This window comes from Phalaenopsis equestris, unplaced genomic scaffold (assembly GCF_001263595.1).
Source record: "Phalaenopsis equestris unplaced genomic scaffold, ASM126359v1 Scaffold218084, whole genome shotgun sequence".
Classification (NCBI taxonomy): domain Eukaryota; kingdom Viridiplantae; phylum Streptophyta; class Magnoliopsida; order Asparagales; family Orchidaceae; genus Phalaenopsis; species Phalaenopsis equestris.
In genome coordinates this window covers 108,267-126,576 of record NW_018236553.1, presented here as the reverse complement: position 1 = coordinate 126,576, position 18,310 = coordinate 108,267, and the positions used below count along the sequence as shown (strand labels likewise).

Below are 18,310 nucleotides of genomic sequence, written 5' to 3'. Positions count from 1 at the left end.
CAACAATCTATCAAGATCAATCTATCAAGATCAAAGAATCTACACAAATATTAGGCTATAACAGCAATCGCTTCTGGATCATTTATCAAACCCTCACATTGGCTCGCTTGGCATAAAACCCCAAGAGGCGGTTTGGTAGCAGGATTTTAGCAAGATTTAATTCCAAATTTTGCAAACCAGTAAAGATGACCTCCTACCGCTTTTTAAGTCCCCTCTCTTCTCCAGCTTTAAAATAAACTTTAAAAGGTTCGATTAAGGTATCCGAAAACATAATTAAAGCAAGGAGGTAGAACCTGTATCGACGAATCTCAGAACCTTTAGGGAAGAAGACAGCTAAAAGGGGGAGGAGTCCGTTTAGGGCTACTTCCGTGCAGAATAGACGAGGAAAGTGGGAGAGAGGAGCGGGAGCTCTGTCGATCAAGAAGGGAGGAGGCAAGCTCGAGCATGGCTTCTTCTGCGTGCTGCGGGGGGGGGGAGCGGAATGGGAGCTGAATCGAGCAGAGTCGAGCGGGAGAGAGAGAGAGCTTGGCAAGCGAGGGGACCTGAATCTAGCAGAAGAAGAGGGAGTTCGGTCCAAAGCTTCTGTTCGCAGAAGAGGAGCTGGGACCGAGCGTACAACTTTGTCGTGGGCGAGAGGGAGGAGCAGGCGAGTGGGATCGGGCGGAGTTCTTTGGCGCTGCAAGGAATCTAGCGCTCTTCCTGTCGAGCGGGATCGAACGCGAGGAAACTAGAGCAATAAATTGTTGATATGACTTATATTCAAGTCATTAAAGATTTGTATACTAGAGCTGTTACTTTTGTTCGAACTGGAGGATTGACCAAATATTTTCCTATTTCTGCTGGATTACATCAGGGATCGGCTTTAAGCCCATATCTTTTTGCTTTATTTATGGATAGTCTTGCTGGACATTTACAGGAGGATGTACCTTGGTGTATGTTTTTTTGTTGATGATATCCTTCTCGTGGATAAGATGAGAGAAAAGCCCAGGAAAAACTTGATTTATTGAGGTCTACATTGGAGTCTAAATGCCTTCAATTGAGTAGAACTAAAACTGAATACATGGAATGTAATTTTAGTAGTAGTCGCTCTAGTAACAAAAGTGTAACTTTGGGTGATCAAATAACTAAAATGTGTGAACGATTTAGATATCTCAGGTCTGTTGTTCAAAGCAATGGTAATATAGATGGAGATGTTAATAGTAGAATTCAAGTTGGTTGGTTGAAATGGAGGTATGCTTCGGGCCTTTTGTGTGATAGAAAAGTACCTCTTAGACTGAAAGGAAAATTTTATAAGATGGTGGTGAGACCTGCATTGCTCTATGACGATGAATGTTGGCCTTTAAAAGATAAGCATAATACTAAGTTAAGTGCTGTCGAGATGAGAATGATTAGGTGGATGAGTGGCTTTACACTTAGAGACAAAATGCGAAAGGCATATATCCGTGATAGGGTTAGTGTAGCTCCAGTGAATAAGAAATTTAGAGAGAGTCGTCTTAGATGGTTTGAACACATTAAATGTCGACCATCTGAAGATCCGATTATGAGTATAGATGTTGTAGATTCAATTTATGTTAAGGAAGGTAGATGTAGACCTAGGAAGACTTGGGCTTATTGTATAAAAAATGATCTTAATTTATTAGAACTAATGGAAATATAATACTAAATATGACACAATGGAGAACAAGGATTCATGTAGCCACTTCAAATAGTGGGATTAAGGTATTATTGTTGTTGGGGGAGCGGTGCGGCAGCGGCGCGGCGCGGCACCACACCGCAGTTGTGGTTGTTTAGGTAAACTATGTTTTGATAGTTTTTTCAAAAAGCTTTTTCTGAAATATGCATTTTCCCACCGGTTCTGGTTAGGTGCAGTACAACTTTCTAGTCGTGTTCAGTTTTTTTCAAAAAAAAAAAAAATTATAATACCCATCGCAGTTTTTTGAACATCAAATTATTCTTTTAGCAACTTTACAGATGTTTTTTAATAAGCTGCAGCTCCCTCAAACAAACCTTAAGAGGTGGGAAGAATTCGATAAATCCTTGGGATTTAAGGAAGACAAAAAATCCTAAAGTTAAGGAAGACAAAGAATCCTAAAGTTAAAAGTGGTTAGCGTTTAATAAATCTTTTATATTTAAATATGACTTTTTTTTAGTATGTAATTCTTATTGTTATATTCACATTTAATTGGTTTAGGTGTTGTGAAGTGAAGTGAGTTAAACTTTTCAGAAGTATTTTAAATTTAAATGTGAGTGATTTTTTTCTTTTATGCGTTAAATTAATGTTTAATTAAATGAATAATTATAATAAAATATTTAAAACCAGTACTTCATTCATGAAATTAAACTTGGAAAATTTGAAATGGTATAAGGGATGTGAGCAAAAAAATAACAGATGGATGAATGTACATTTTTAATTATTTAAAATTTATATGAAATTAAAGCTAAATTAAATCATAAGGACTACTGATACACCAAAATAATGTGCTAGTTTAAGTATACATTTTATACATATTTTTGGTGATATGACACTTTAAAGAATGTTATTTTCATATTTTTATTGCAGGATATCAATTTTAAGCATTTGGGGCAAGCAAAAGTAGTAAAAAAGATGAAATTTGGAGCGAAAATAGCGAATTTTGTGAATCTGGCACCTGAAGCGCCACTTTACAGAGAGCTGGCGCCCGAAGCGCCATTTTACAAAGAGGTGGTGCTTGAAGCGCCTGAACCCAAAACAACGTGATCTTAAGCAACTTGGGGCCTGAAATGCCAGAATCAGCGCCTGAGGCGCCAAAGATGATTTTTTATGAATTAGGGCGGTTCAGGACAAATTTTGCGCGAATTTTGAAGGGTCCACATGTTCTAAATGCCCCATGGAGTGATTCATTGCATCTAGACATTTTGGAAAGTTCTTTTATGAAGGAATATGTCTCATGGACAATAAACATGTCTTTTAAAATTCAAAAGATTTAACTTTTGTTAAAATTCAATTTTTGCACAGATTCTTTTGGATAGACATATATGATTGTGTTGATTGAGATTTTTCTAACAAATTTTTTATTATTGTTGGATGATTTAAATTTCTTTATCATAATCGTCGATTATTAACAACTCTTTTATATATATTGGAAGTTTTAAAAATTTGGCTAGTCAGATGTTAATGTCGCCCGACTGCATTATCCACTTTAGTTAATTTGAAGCACTGCGCTAGGTCGTAAAAAAAGTGATATCAGTGAAATTAGGTTTGATAATGATCTAAAAGTGCTATTAGGATGATTACTATCTTTCATGGGTGATATCGACAAGAAATTAAGTTGTATCTAATTATAATTTTTTCTTATGCTATTTCAGAAATATGAAATATTAGGGGCGCAAAACTAGAAATGATATTGTAAAAGTTGATTTACCCCCACAAATTACTATGAATACTGATGCATTTACTGAAATGTTGATTGCAGTAATGTAGTTGATTAAAAACTCTCAAACTCTGGCTAGGTTCAGTTGAGGAGGTCAGATGGATAAGTATTTAAAATTATTTTAGGATATGGGACCACCTTTCTTTTCTAGAGGAGGAGGTTCGGTGGATGTTGAAAACTTGCTGTTGAGGATTAGATAATATGACAGTGAATACTGCCTTTAGGACCAGATATGGGCACTATAAATTGTTGGTGATGCCATTTGGACTAACAAATGCTCTAGCAACTTTCAAGGATCCGATGAGCAGTTTTTGGACAATTTTGTGATCATCTTTATAGATAATATTCTGGTGTATTCGAGGGATGATGTCAGTCATGTCTATCATTTACATGCCGTATTGCAGGTTTTGAAGAATAATACACTTTATGCAAATTTTCTAAATGTGAATTTCGACTTAAAAGTATGACTTTTCATGGGCACGTTATCAGTGGGGAACGACATATCTGTGGAACAAAATAAGGTCATAGCGATTATAGATTGACCTACTATTGTTACCGAGGTCAGGAGTTTTCTAGGTCTGGTTGGTTAGTACAGGAGGTTTGTTGAGGGGTTTTCACAGATTGGTATACCATTGTCAAGGTTGATTCAATAGACAGTGAAGGTTGATTGGTCTGATTGTTGTGAGGAGGCTTTTAAAAAGCTGAAGACTTACATAATGTCCGCTCCAATTTTGGCCATTTCTTCAGGTTCTGATGGGTTTTAGATTTTTAGTGACGCAACTTTGAGGGGTTTGGGTTGTGTGCTTATACAGTATGGTAGGGTCATTGCATGTGCATCACAATAATTGAATCATGAAAGGAACTATTCCACACATGATTTGGAGCTTCCTGCAATTATATTTGCACTTAATAAATGGAGACATCCGTATGGAGTTAGTTGCAAAGTTTATGTTAACCACCAGAGTTTGAAATATATCTTCATTCAGAAAGAGTTGAACTTGAGGCAGAGAAGATGACTGTAATTTATTAAAGATTATGATTTAGATATCATTATCATCCCGGCAAGACGAATGTCGTTGTTGACTCATTGAGTAGGAAAGCTTCAGGTAATTTGAATTATTTAATTACTCAACAGGTGTAGTTAATTAAAGATCTGCAAAGCTTGACATTATCTATCTGTAGTTGATTTCGGTGATGATAGCATAGTTCAACCATATCAGTTGACGGTGTAATCAACTTTGAAGGGCAGAAATAGGGACTCTTCACCCAGAGATAATGGTATTCAGAAACTCTATATCAGGTTAAGACAGGCTGTTTAGAGAAATATGTGCCATATCAGGATGGTTTATTGAGGTATAAAAACAGAGTTTATGTTCCAGATGTTGATGGTTTAAGACGAGAAATTCTCGGGGAAGCACATTGTTGACTTTATTTTCAGTGAGTTCTTAGGGCCTGTTTGGGGCAACTTAAGTGTCTGCCCTTCAAATATAATCCTAAACTTAAGTGCGGGGCATTTTTGAAAATACCGTGATATCATTTGGATCACACGTTTTGACTTTTTATCCGAAAACGTGGTTTCATTTTTACACTAAATGCAGGCCACGGGTCGACCCCCACTGTCTACCCGTGGGCCGCGTTTCAGGATAAGCTGCTTATCGTGAAACACACAAGCTACCCCAAAACCACTCTTAGTTTCCTACTCCTAGAACCCATAATCTAGCTTTAAGAGTTCTTTGTTGACCATCATAGCGGACTAGTAATAGAGCCCATCTTCCATATATTTTCAAGCCAATTCTTGACTCATTTTTTGTGCGCTCCACTCTTAATTGCAAGGGCTAAGGACTAACATGTAGAGGACCCGAAAAGGAGTTCTTTTAGGATCAAACGACCATAGGTGAACCCTCCATGACTCGGCAATGCGAACAACACAATTCACACATTGCACCGACATTTAAACTGAGTCAATTTTCAAAATGACCTAGTCACAACCCAAAATTCAATAAAATCAAATTTGACACATTTTTTGGCCCGATCGTCGACGAACTTGTTCGGACGACCCCAGATCATGAAACAAACCACACGGATGCGTCGGAGACGTTAACTTTATCTAGGAAGGACATCTATATCACTATGGTTCCGTGCGCACACAAACGACACGAAAATCGATGAACTTTTTTTTTAATTTATGGGGAGCGGGTCTGGGCTCAACCCAGGTTCAACTCAGGTTCGACTTGGGCTGAATGCGGGGTGAAGACGGGCTAATTACCTCAGCTCACAAATTTCAAATTTCAAATATATCATTTAATCCCACAATAATTGAATATAATTTAGTGTTAAGTTTTTCCAATTAAGTTTCCTCTGCGCATTGAAACAAATTAGTCTACCGCCAATTGCTTCACGTAACGGCTCTATCGAAACTTTGACTTTACAATTCGGCTCCCCCTTCTTCCAGGCATTCGACACCATCCCCCGCTCGCTCCCCCTCTCTCTCTCAATTTGATCCTTGTCCAGGCTCTATTGACCGCTCGACCTCGCCTCCTCCCAGACAAACTGAAGACTGCTCGCACTCACTCAACCTTGCCACCCTCTGCACCGCTCTCCCTCGCTCAACCTCTCCTCCCTCTGCACCGTGAATTCCTCTTCCCTGCTCTCGACAAGTTTGGCGCCTCACCCGCTCTTCACTCACGTTCGCCCAGAAACTCTCCTGCGCTCACCTGCATCGACCTCTCCTTTTCTCTCCCGCTTCACTCTCCTCTTTGCAAAGCGAACTCTCTCTCGCCTCTCCCTCTCTCTCCTTCCTGTCTCAACCGCACGACCCCTCTCCCACTCGAGAGGCAACTGCTTTCACTCTCTCAGCGTAAAGCTCTCCCTCGCCTACTTCGACTTTACCTCTTCCCTTGGCTCGCCGCTCTCTCGACCGAACACCTCCCACATTCGAACGAAGCCGTCGACTTCCTCCTTCCCACCACTTTTGTTTGAGGTAAGTATCACTTGAGAATGAAACAGGCAAATAATTCTTTGTTTATATATTTTATTGCCTATAGGAATTATGCAAAATAAAATCGGATTGCAAAATTCTTTGTTTGTTTATTTTCTTTGATTATCTTAGTGATTTTTATGTTACAAATCATCCTGAAAAGATTGCTTAATTTTTTTTCTCTAACCAACTGCGCTTATACAAAGCTGTCATTATGAATGAGAAATCTTTTCTTTAAAATCAATGTCCATTGAGATGAATGTTCAACTGCAATTATTATCTCGTTTTTCTTCTATGAAAGAGCCATATGCTCATGAAATAAAGATATGGTTGCTTGGGTTATTCGGTAGAGAAATACTTTATGGATTATCATAGGTTTATAAAATATAATATCTATAATCTTTTGAGAGGGTTGAAGATGCCTTTTTTTTCTCCCACACGTTCGTTGTTTTAAGGGGGTTGAAAATAGTGTTTTTACCACATACATCGTTGTTTTGAGAGAGTTGAAAATGTTGTTTTTTGCCCCATTTAAGTATTGGTTTTGGGCCACTTAAATGCTGTCATGGAGACGGTTTGAGTGCAGTTTTTGATGCTGCATAGGGTCGTTTTGGGGCTGGTTTATGAGCTGATTTTGGGGGTTTTATGCACCACTTTGATGCTGATTTGTGCACTGTTTTGAAGCAGTTTATGTACCATCTTGGAGTCTTGAAATGCAGATTTTGCGCCCCATTTAAATGCTGATTATGAAGCTTCTAAAAATATTTTTTGTGAGTTAAGTGCTGTGTAGCACTGCGAATTAGCGTTTTAGGAGTTAAAAATGCAGTTTTGAGCTGAGAAAGTGCTATAAGTGCTGTTTGAAAGCTTATAAGTGTTGTAGGCTGTATAAGTGCTGTTTGAAAGCTTACAATTGTTGCAGGCTGCTGTTTAAGACTGTTTTGAGCTGAGAAAGTGCTAGAATATGCTTTTTGAAAGTTTACAAGTGCTGTATGCTGCTGTTTAGTGCTTTTTGAGCTGAGAAATTGCTGTATAAGTGCTGTTTGAGGTTGCCGATCACTGTAGAAGGCTGTAGAAAATGCCCAAGTTGCTGTTTGGAGTTGCCGATCGCTGTAGGAGGCTGTAGGAAGTGTCCAGGATGTTGTTTGGAGTCGCCGATCGTTGTAGGAGGCTATTGTTGGCATCAATTTTGGAGTCACCATCATGCTTGATGCTATAATTAGATCAGTCATTGGATTACAGTTAACCATTAATTAATTCCTAATTACTCTAATCGGCTACTTATTAGCAGTGTTGTTGAAGATGAGTCAGGCGCTCACATAGGCGTTTGGGCAATGCAAGGCAAAGATACAATGCCTCACACTTATTCCAAGTTAGAATCATTACGAAGGTGTGCCCAGGTGAACAGCTTGACTTAATACACCAGGCTGTGATCTAAGCACCTTGTCTTTATTTAATAGATAGGTGCTCAATGATTAACACACAAAAGAGCTAGCTATCCATTGACATGAATTTGATGTGAACATCAAGAGTATTTGAAGCAGGAATTCTTGCTAGGAAATGAGTTATAGTAACTATAGGTATTAGAGCTTTAAATTCTAGAGTTGTAAATCTTGAGGATGAAGATAAGTGCGAGGTGATAGTGGAAGATAAGTGGACATGTAACCCAATATATAAAAAAGAGGACATGAATAATGATAAGGTCGAAATAGGTAATATGGATGGTTAGATTATCTATAGACCATGCGTTCTATAGACTTAACTAGGTTATATTGGAACATTTTTAGATAAACAGTATATCAAGAATTTTGAACTTGGAATATTATATACATGGAAGCGTAATATTTTCTATATGCTTACATTAATATTAATGTGATGATAATTATTTTATACTCTCAAAAAGTTTCTTTGTACTTCAAATTGGTTTTTAAATAACATAGTTATTTCTTCTTGAGCACCTCAACTCTTGGCTTCTCCGGCATTGTATACCTATATCATCATGAGAATACATAATATTTTTTTGCTAAACTGCTTATTGATAAATTATATTTTAACTTCTAACACCGTTTTCACTCTAACTCAACTTTTTCATCTTCTCCAAATTTTTGAGCTTATATTAATTATCTTTTTGAACTACCAAATGGCTTAAGACTACTAAAGGATCATGCTTACAAGCTTATCTCTTTACTTGTCCTAAGACTAAACCAAACATGTTGGGGGCTTAACCTGCCTAGAGTCAGGCTCAATCTCCAACCAAATAGGCTTTATTTGTATTCTTTATTTGAAAAATGCTTATTGTCTTCTCTTGACCTTCTCTAGGATCCTTTGAGAGGTGGTAGAGATGCGCTACTTGAAGACATACTCTCTTACATCCATGTTGGTGATGCTGCTTCTCTAGCTGAGGATGCTGTTGCACCTCCTGCAAGACGTCTTGTTCCTGAATTGATGCTGCAATTAGCTCGCAAAGTCAGCCCTTTTTAAATCTCAACCGAATTTTGAGGTGATCAAAACAAACCGATTAATGCACTGTTCTTGCAAGAAAAAATATTACAGAATAAATCATATGATTCCAACCAAGTTCATACTCCAGTCAACTTAAATAAAGCTTGGTACATGTCTCCTGGAAGTTCTGATGCTAACCTTCATAATTACATTTATAGTTCCTTGTTAGATGGGTTATTTGGTTGTTGCTGTGGTGAAATTTGTTGTACGAATCAATTTCACACAATTTCTTTTGTCTACGGTTGGCTTGAGGTGGGGGTGGATATGAACTTTCCTTGTTTCTGTGGAAAAATATAATTACTATAAATAAATGTGTTTAAGTTTGGAATGACTCCTTAAAATTATAAATCTGAATTATATTAGCAATGTCCTAATTGAAAGTTGTTAACGTGGTCATTTTATATAGTTTGTTACGCCTTGTTAATCAGGGGGTGAAAATGTGTGAAGTCGAGCGGTTTTGACCATTTTCATAGAGGAAGGGTTGTGAGGAACAAACCCACACGGAGATGGAATGAGGCGACGAGAGAGACAAACACTTATACTGTTATATGGGATGTGAACCAGTTGAAGCGATCGATCCCTTGTGCTGTCCCAAACAGGCTTGAGTGGGAACAGGATACGAAGATGAGTATGAGGAGTTGGCACTAGGCAAGCTCGCTCGATCAATTGTGAGCAAGAGGAGACGAGATGAGTTTGGCATGCTTGTTTCGGTCTTATCCTAAGCCTAGATTGGTGAGCGAAGCTGTAGGCATTCCACATTTAGGAGCGAGTGATAGAGCATGAATCATTCTGAGTTTCAATGGGTTAATGTGAGCCGAGTTAACTCGTGTGATTGCACCGGAGAAAGAGAGGCATGCAAGTGTGGAGATCTACGTGCGATACTGTGCAGATAAAAAACTAGATCGGGCTTTTGTATAATAAGGTCGAGATTAAAATCGAGAGCTTTTTGGAGTGTTTGGCTTCCTGTGGTTTTGATCAACTTGAGCTGGCAGTCATGCAAGCTAAACAGGATTTCAGGTAAGTTTTATTTGAATTTAATTTTAAGTGATAAACCTAAATATTTTTTTAGAACACAGAAAATAATTTTTTTAGGGTGAACGACCTTTGGTAACAGGTATTTATTTGCAATGGAGGAAGAAGACATTTAGGATTTGCTTCCTTCTTGAAGGGTAGATTGAAGATTTCTTCTTGTTGCAAAATGTAAAAACCTGACTTAGTTTACTATTTCCTTAGGAATAAATGGTTAATGCCTAAATGAAATTAATACTGGAATTTAATTATTGTACCGAAAGTTATGCAGAAAGTGTAAACTTTTTGTAATAATTTTTAAAATGAAAGATGTCTTGATAGATTTATTTTATAAGCTATTCCTTAATTTTTATTTCTATACGCATTGAGAGAGTTTTATTATGTAAGTTTTGTGACGCCAAAGTTACCTGCATAAAAATGAATATCAAAATATTTAACAAATTTTTATGAATATTATAATTGTACAAATTCTTAATTTTCTAACATGAAGCTTAAAATGTATCTAATTGTAGTCTTTTAGTTGAAGGATTTTTACTCTGAGTATGTACGTGATAATATATATAAGTTGATTAAAATTAGTTTTGAGTATCTATTTGTCCGTCTGTCCTTTCCGTCGATCTGTCCTGTCCGTCGATTTGTCCTGTCTATCCTTCTATCCTATCTATCCTTCTATCTATCGATTGATCGATCTATCTATCTATCCTTCTATTCTTCTTTCCATCTATCTATCTCTCTGTCTATCCATCTATCTATCTCTTTGTTTATCCATCTATCTATTGATCTATCTATCGAACTTTCTATTTTATCAATCTATCCTATCCTATCTATCTATCTATCTATCTATCTATCTATCTATTGATCTATCCTATCCTATCGATCCTATCTATCTATCTATCGATCTATTGATCTATCCTATCCTATCGATCCATCTATCGATTGATCCATCGATCCATCTATCTATCGGTCTATCTATCTATCGATCTATCCATCGGTCTATCTATCTATCTATCCATCGATCTATCTATCCATTTATTTATCGATCGATCTATCCATGGATTCATCGATCTATCGATCTATCGATCTATCGATTCATCGATCCATCGATCCATCCATTTATCGATATATTGATCTATCGACCCTATCGACCCTATCGATCCATCGATCCATCGATCCATCGATCCATCTATCGATCCATCCATCCATCCATCCATCCATCCATCCATCCATCCATCCATCCATCCATCCATCCATCTATATCTATCTATCTATCTATCTATCTATCTATCTATCTATCTATCTATCTATCTATCTATCTATCTATCTATCTATCTATCTATCTATCTATCTATCTATCTATCTATCTATCTATCTATCTATCTATCTATCTATCTATCTATCTATCTATCTATCTATCTATCTATCTATCTCTTTGTCTCTCTGTCTGTTTGTAATATAATATAATGTTGACCCAACTTATTTGGGTGTAATTAGAGTAAATAGTAATAGTTTATAATGAATGGATTAATTGAGATATTCATTCGTATTGATATGAAAGAAATTATAATTTATAGCCATATCATTAATTATAGGATATAATTAAAAATATAAGTGATTTAATAAAGAAGTGAAATTTTGAGTTTTGGATAGATTTTCAACTATCAAAGACTTTATTTCATTAATTATTATTATAAAAATCATGATTGATAATAATCTTTCTAAAAGAGATTGTAAGGTACGTTTATGAGAGTTTTAAATGACTTGTGTTGTATATATGTATCATTTCTAAATTGGGTAAGATTTATAAGTGTTTATAATTGAGAAGACAAAGTTTAGTCCGAGAAGTATTTACATAATTGGTGTGGGTAATAAAATTTCTGTATGATAGTATTGTTTCCTAATCTATTTATAATTCAAGTTCTTTCCTTATATGTTTTATACCAATTAGTTTTATATTAAATTGATCTTCATCTGTTAAGAATGAAGCATGTTTGTCAACGTTGCTGCATGAATGGTTGCACAGTAATTTCTTCTATAAAGCTATTAGATAATTACAACATGACTTTTAAATGCTTATATAATGATGTTTAGTAGATAATAAGCATATAATATTTCATAAGAAAATAATATATCTTATGATGATTGTAATAAAATGCTTTATATATGAATGCTTTTATATACATGTTGAAAGAAGTTCACCCTCTTATGGTACTGATTGAGAATGTCAATGCACCCCCAAGTGTAGATATTTGTGCTCTATTTCATATAGTATTGAAACTAAGATAACATATGTTACGAACTGGTCTGGGTTTTGGAATTAACCAAGACGTGTACAGACGGTTGGATTGTGGAAAAAAAAATATTTATATTTTCATTTTCGATTACTAATATCTACTTAATGAAAGAGCCACCAAAGAAAGTAAATTAGAGCAGTGCAATTTAATTTAACTTATTACGATTTGTGTGTTTCTTCTATAATCATTTCATCTTCAATCTTTATTCTCTTAACAATAGTGAGCTAACTAAAGTTAGTAATTACTCACACTCCTAGGCTATAAAAATACACTAAGAAAGAAACAGTATGCATGTCAGTTAAGTTTTTAATCAATATAAAAACATTGGATAATTTGTGATCAAAATATTTCATAACATTTAATGTGATTTACTATATCAATAACACACACACACACACACACACACATATATATATATATATATATATATATATATATATATATATAATTTTATAACTATGCAACTGTCATAGGAGCACCGTCTAAAAATCATACAAGTTAAGGCACACCAATATCATTATTCTTTTTGATTTATATGTATGAGTACCTTAGCGTTTCCTTGTTATTACCATAAAAGGGTGAACTGTATTATAGCCAAGTATGCATATGTAAGCATACTAAAGCAAGCACTATCTAGTAATGATCATTTCATTCATGTTTGTATATCAGTCAATATACTTGTATAAGATTCAATATCTATGATAATTTAAATAATGTTGAGTGCACATGTTATTCCTACAATATGAACAAAATTTAATAGAACCATAAATTATGGATATGCAGTGCTATAAAATAATAGTAACTGTAAATGCATTTAGTCGAGAAGAAAACAAAATATTACTATAACATAAGATCGAGCACTCAACTCGATAGCGATTTATTTGTTTTTGGATTTGTCTTGATCTAGACTTTCCTAAAATGATGCCTATAATAAACCTTGTATTCATATTACTAAAATTTAATTTATTCATATTATTTTAATTAACTATTAACTTTACATTAGTTACGTATTAAGTTCCTTCATTTTATTTATGTAATCCTAAAAACTTTATTTTGTTATTCAATACATATAATTAAATTAATTAGGATATAATATAAATCAATGTTTACTTTAGCAGAGTTTGCTTAGATCAATCTCCCTCCTTTAAATCATGCACAACTCCTACTTCTCCCTTCCAAGCTAAAAGTCTATACTGTGAGTCCTAACTAATTCAATAAAATTTAACATTAATTACTAACACAAAAAATATTTAAGCTAAAACTTAATACTCAACCTACTTTGGTTGCTTGCCTAATCTGCACAGTTGTAGCTTCCCCTCCTTCCTCCGCTTCCATCACTTTGACCTTGTGCAGAAGATCGCAGTTGAACTTGATTCAATTTTAGCACATCGTCGCCCATGCCTGTTCTTTCAGGTTTTGTCGCACTCGTCGAGCATCTCGCCTCTCGCCTCCTCTGTTCATCCATCAACACCACTTCCTTTAGTTACGAGAAAGTCTTAGCTTGTGCTCGTCAATGTTCCTGACTTCGTATGCGTCGATCGACTCCCCCGATAAGTTTTCCTCACTCAAGTTTGGCGTCTACCTCTCAATCTTTGCTACCGGCTCCCTTGAGGAGATGAACTGTTGCATTAAAACACCCTACTATGGCAATTGAGGATGTATAAGTTTTTTTTCGTCTTGGACAATAATAAATATGTTTTGCACACTATTATGTCGTTTAATTATATATCAAGGCGGTGATGCTATGTTTAGATGGTGCTCCTGAAATGAATCTAAAGAAATAAAAGAAACATATGAAATAAGATGCTCATTAGAAACGTAAATGAAAAATTTATAACTATATCCATCATCATACATTGTTATTATTTATAGATTTAGTACATGACATGATTGATTACATAGTTTAAATAAAATACTAGCATACATGTTGTTTTTGATTTTTTTAGTGCTATGATTTAAACTGTAATTTATTTTACTAAATTATTTTGAAAACTTATATTATGATATTTAATATCATGGAAAAAAATGCGTGAGAGGATAAATGTGTTCTAAAGAAGGGGCAACATTAGGGAAAGATATGTTATTTTACTAGTGGTTTTGATTTTAGAATTTTATGGCTTTTTCTTTTTTGTTAGACTTAGACATTGTAGTTAAAAAGAATTCCATTGTTGACTGTCTGTTTTTTGTTTTGAAAATTCCAAGCCTCTAGGTTGGGTCGTGAAAATAGTGTATCTGAGAAATGTTTAGATTATGTAATATTAATTTATTAAAAGATTCCTTAAGATAGTTACAAATTTTAATCATGAGTAATTTAAGAGAATTGGATTCGGTTAATTTAATAAAATAAATATTATTTTATCCCATGCATATGGATGCTCAAGTGGAGATGGGGATGCTAATATGGTGGTAGAGTAATTGCCACCCAATACCACTTTAATTTAAATACCTTGTTCCAAATGATTGCGACTATGACCGAGCTTATTCAAGACTCTAGATCTCAGTTTAACAGAAGCAGTGGTACAATGACCATGGATAAATATCTGAAGATGTTTCAGGATTTGCGGTTGCCATTGTTTAAGTTAGCTGAAGTACCAATTGAAGTTGAATATTGACTATTGCGAATCAAGAAGACTTTAGATATTATATCTAGCCGAAATGAGAGAAATGTGCCTGTAAATGCATGGGTTGGATAAAGAAGCTAAAAGATTATAATGAGGGCAACATCATGGTAGGTTGGGAGGTATAATAAATGGGTTGAATGTTTGGGAAGATTGTAAACTTGTTTTGAGACTGGTTTGTGTCCCTTTTTACATGAAAGCATATGTAAGATAAAGTTATTAGATTGATTCAAAGGATAAATCAATCATGCTTTATGAGATAAAATTTATAATATTATCTTGGTGTGCACATTAGCTAGTATTAATTGCAAAGGAGCCAAGCTATGAATTTCTATTTGAGTTGAATGATTCAATTTCTTATTAATGCCACTTGGGATTGAAAATTATTAAATATTAGTGAAAAGTGTCAGGTGAGTGGAACTTGTTTTCCAAATCACTCAAAAGCGCAGGGATATTTACATGAGGAAGAGCTGGAAAGAGGTGACAACAATAACTCTTTTTGGAGGATCTAATGGGAAGAAAATAAAATTATATGCCAGTGGAGTTAATATTCAGACCGAAAATAACTCTACAAAGCCTTTCGTTAAGTGGGGGAAGCTACATTATGGTATATGCATATTTTGGCTTTAAAGTTTATTATTTATGTTGGCAGTCTAGACATTTGTTGAGAAATTGTCTCAATTTTGCTGATAAGGAACAAACACAACAAAATATTCAACTAAGGATTTATGCCTCAACTCACCAAGAGCCTAAAAAACTTGTTGTTGTTGATGGTAATGTTGTTAAGATTGATAGCTGTTATTATACATACACTATTTTCATCATATGAGTGTTGTATATACATACACTATTTTCATCATATGAGTGTTGTCTACTATTGTCATTCTATATGAGATGTTGAGTATTGTTCTATTCATCTTATATCAGAATCTAGATGTTGATTTAATCATATTATCTTTAAACATATGTTTGATATATCAAATTTATGTATTCACCATTGATACTATTCTTATGATGATAAGTTTTAGACTTATTTTGATAATTCATTCTTTACTTGTCTGAATAAATTTTGAGGATGTTTTAGGACCCCTCATTAACAAGGGGTACAATTTTGTGAAGCTGATCGATTTCAACCACTTTTAGAGACGAAGAGTGGACATGCAAAAAACTGAACCCTAGTGATTTCGATGCCCAAGAAATGAATTATAGGAAGATTCGAGGAGACGAGAGATGCTCCTACTTTTGTTGTTTTAAGGTGAGGTGAACTAGATGAAGGGGACAATCCCTAGTCCAGTGTCGTACGGGCTTGCGTAGGAATTGGAGACGAAAGTGCTGGGCTAGCTCACTTGGTCAATTGCGAGCAATAGGAAGACAAGATGAGTTCGACTAAGCGTGAGTTGGGCGTGCTTGCTGGCATTCTGCATTGGGGAATGAGACAAGCAAAGTGAGCGTTGAAGCTGGAATTGTGCCAAGTGTGCTCGCTATTGATTCATGTGAACCGAGGTAACACAAGCACTTAAGCTGTCGAACAAAGGAGTCACAAGTGCATGGAGATCTGTGTAAGATACTATGCAAATTGAAGGCTCAATCAGGCTTTCACATAAAATGGTCTGATCACTAGACCAAGAGCTTTTGAGAGAGTTTGTTCTCGAGTGAAGTCGATTAGGTTGATCGGACAATTGTAAAACCTAAATAAGATTCATTTACTTTTTATTTAACTATAATTTTAAGTTTTTGATGAGTAGGCAAATTAAATTAAATTACGAGTAAATTTTAAATTAAAATTTAACTTTGTGGGAGATAAAGATTTCAAATATAGATGTAAAAATAATGGTACAAATAAAACAAGGATGAACTAAAAGATCATATCAACGCGGAAATAATAAAATTTATAAACATATTGTAGTAGTGTACGGTAGTTAATACTATAACGGAGTTGCTATAGCAGTGTTATAACACTACTGTAGTTGGAGAGAGCACCACAACGCTACATTTGCAGCATCGTAATGCTACTTGACCAGCATTGTAGTGCTTGTTTGTAGCGCTGCAATAAGACAATCATCTAAATAGGTTTAGGAGCAGAATTAGAAGTTTAGTAGTTTTTTTTTGTTGTTATGGCTGTGGGGACATGAATTTGAGTATATTAGAGTGTTTTGTGAGTAGTTACTGTATGAGGTGATTAGAGTGTAGGGAAAACACTTTTGTGACTTTTGTTAAAGTGAAAAGTTAGTGTGTAGAGGAGTGTAAGAAACTATGCAAAGGAATGAGAGAAGAATAAGATTCAGTCTGAAAGAGCTAAATTCAGTTCTACTTCTTAAATTTTGCAAATTTTTTGTGTTTTATTTGTAATTTTGTTATTTTTCCAAAGCATGTGTAGAGACTAGGTGTATTTTCTCTGAATTTACGATCTATCTAACTTTCTTTTGTAAACTATATTGAAGTTATGAATGAAATATCAAAATAGTTATGATTTTACTTTAAACTTAGTTTAAATATAATTTGATCAAACAAATTTTAGAATTTCCTGTGTTCTTTTGATTTCAATGGAGTTCAAATGGAACAAGTGTGGTGAAACAATCAAATTTTCAAGTGCATGGGCATATAATATTTGGAGAATTAAAATATAATGAGTATTTATCATTGCCATCATTTGCATTATTTAGGATAGATATATCTCTAATAAATAATATGATGATCGTGTTTCTTAACATACGATGGAGATTAAATGGTAAGTTTCTACTTGATTGCTAACTAAAATTTAGAGAGTTTTACATAATTTTACATAAGAGACTTTGGATAATCATAGATTTATAGATTTTCTCCAATTACATAGTTAGATTTCTTCGTTAAAAAACTTTTTTATCTATGACTTGATAGTTGAATAAAATAATAATAGAATAAATTAGTACTTAGCCAAATTTTGTAATCGATAAACGTGAGAACGATACTCTATTCATCGCTTTATTATTTGAAATAGTGTGCCCTTCCAATTAATGTAAAATCCAGTCCGTTCTAGACCTAGATATTTTTCTAAACACTTTTAAAAAATAAATTTGTTAATGTTAGGGAGCTTTGGTGCCAGTAAGTGTTTGCAATAGAGGAAGAAAATGTTTGGGGCTTGTTTTCTTCTTGAAGGGTGGTAGACCAAAGATTTCAGCTTATCATTAGATGTAAAACCTTGACTGTAGTTTACTATTTTATAGGAATAAATGGATGTTAATTATGTGAAATTATTACTGGGATTTAAATGTCATGATGTTGAAAGTTTAGCACAGTTTATAATTTTTTTAGTAAAAATGTTTAAAATAAATGGAGTTTTGATACGCTAATGGATTTTTTTTTCATATTAGAGTTGAAATAATCCAATGCTAAAAGAAAGATAATGCGATGCAAAATAACTTTATAGTCGGATTTTCATCAAACCCTTGATCAAATGCAGAAATTAGGGTTGGCAATGCAATTACCGTTGAAATAGTCTGATGCTAATTG

General features: G+C 34.6%; 1 protein-coding gene across 2 annotated transcripts in view; it reads left to right on the top strand.

Annotated features, from left to right (window-relative positions):
* LOC110037285 (probable isoprenylcysteine alpha-carbonyl methylesterase ICMEL1) overlaps positions 1–18,310 on the top strand; it is a 93,213-nt gene that overhangs the window by 65,918 nt on the left and 8,985 nt on the right. Inside the window, exon 11 of one of the 2 annotated variants that reach the window (XM_020741889.1) lies at positions 8,701–8,881. The exons of the other annotated variant lie outside the window; for it this stretch is intronic. Coding sequence (XP_020597548.1) covers positions 8,701–8,862 — 162 coding nt within the window. The 3' untranslated portion in view covers positions 8,863–8,881. The remainder of the gene's footprint in view (positions 1–8,700; positions 8,882–18,310) is intronic. 2 annotated transcript variants of the gene reach the window in all.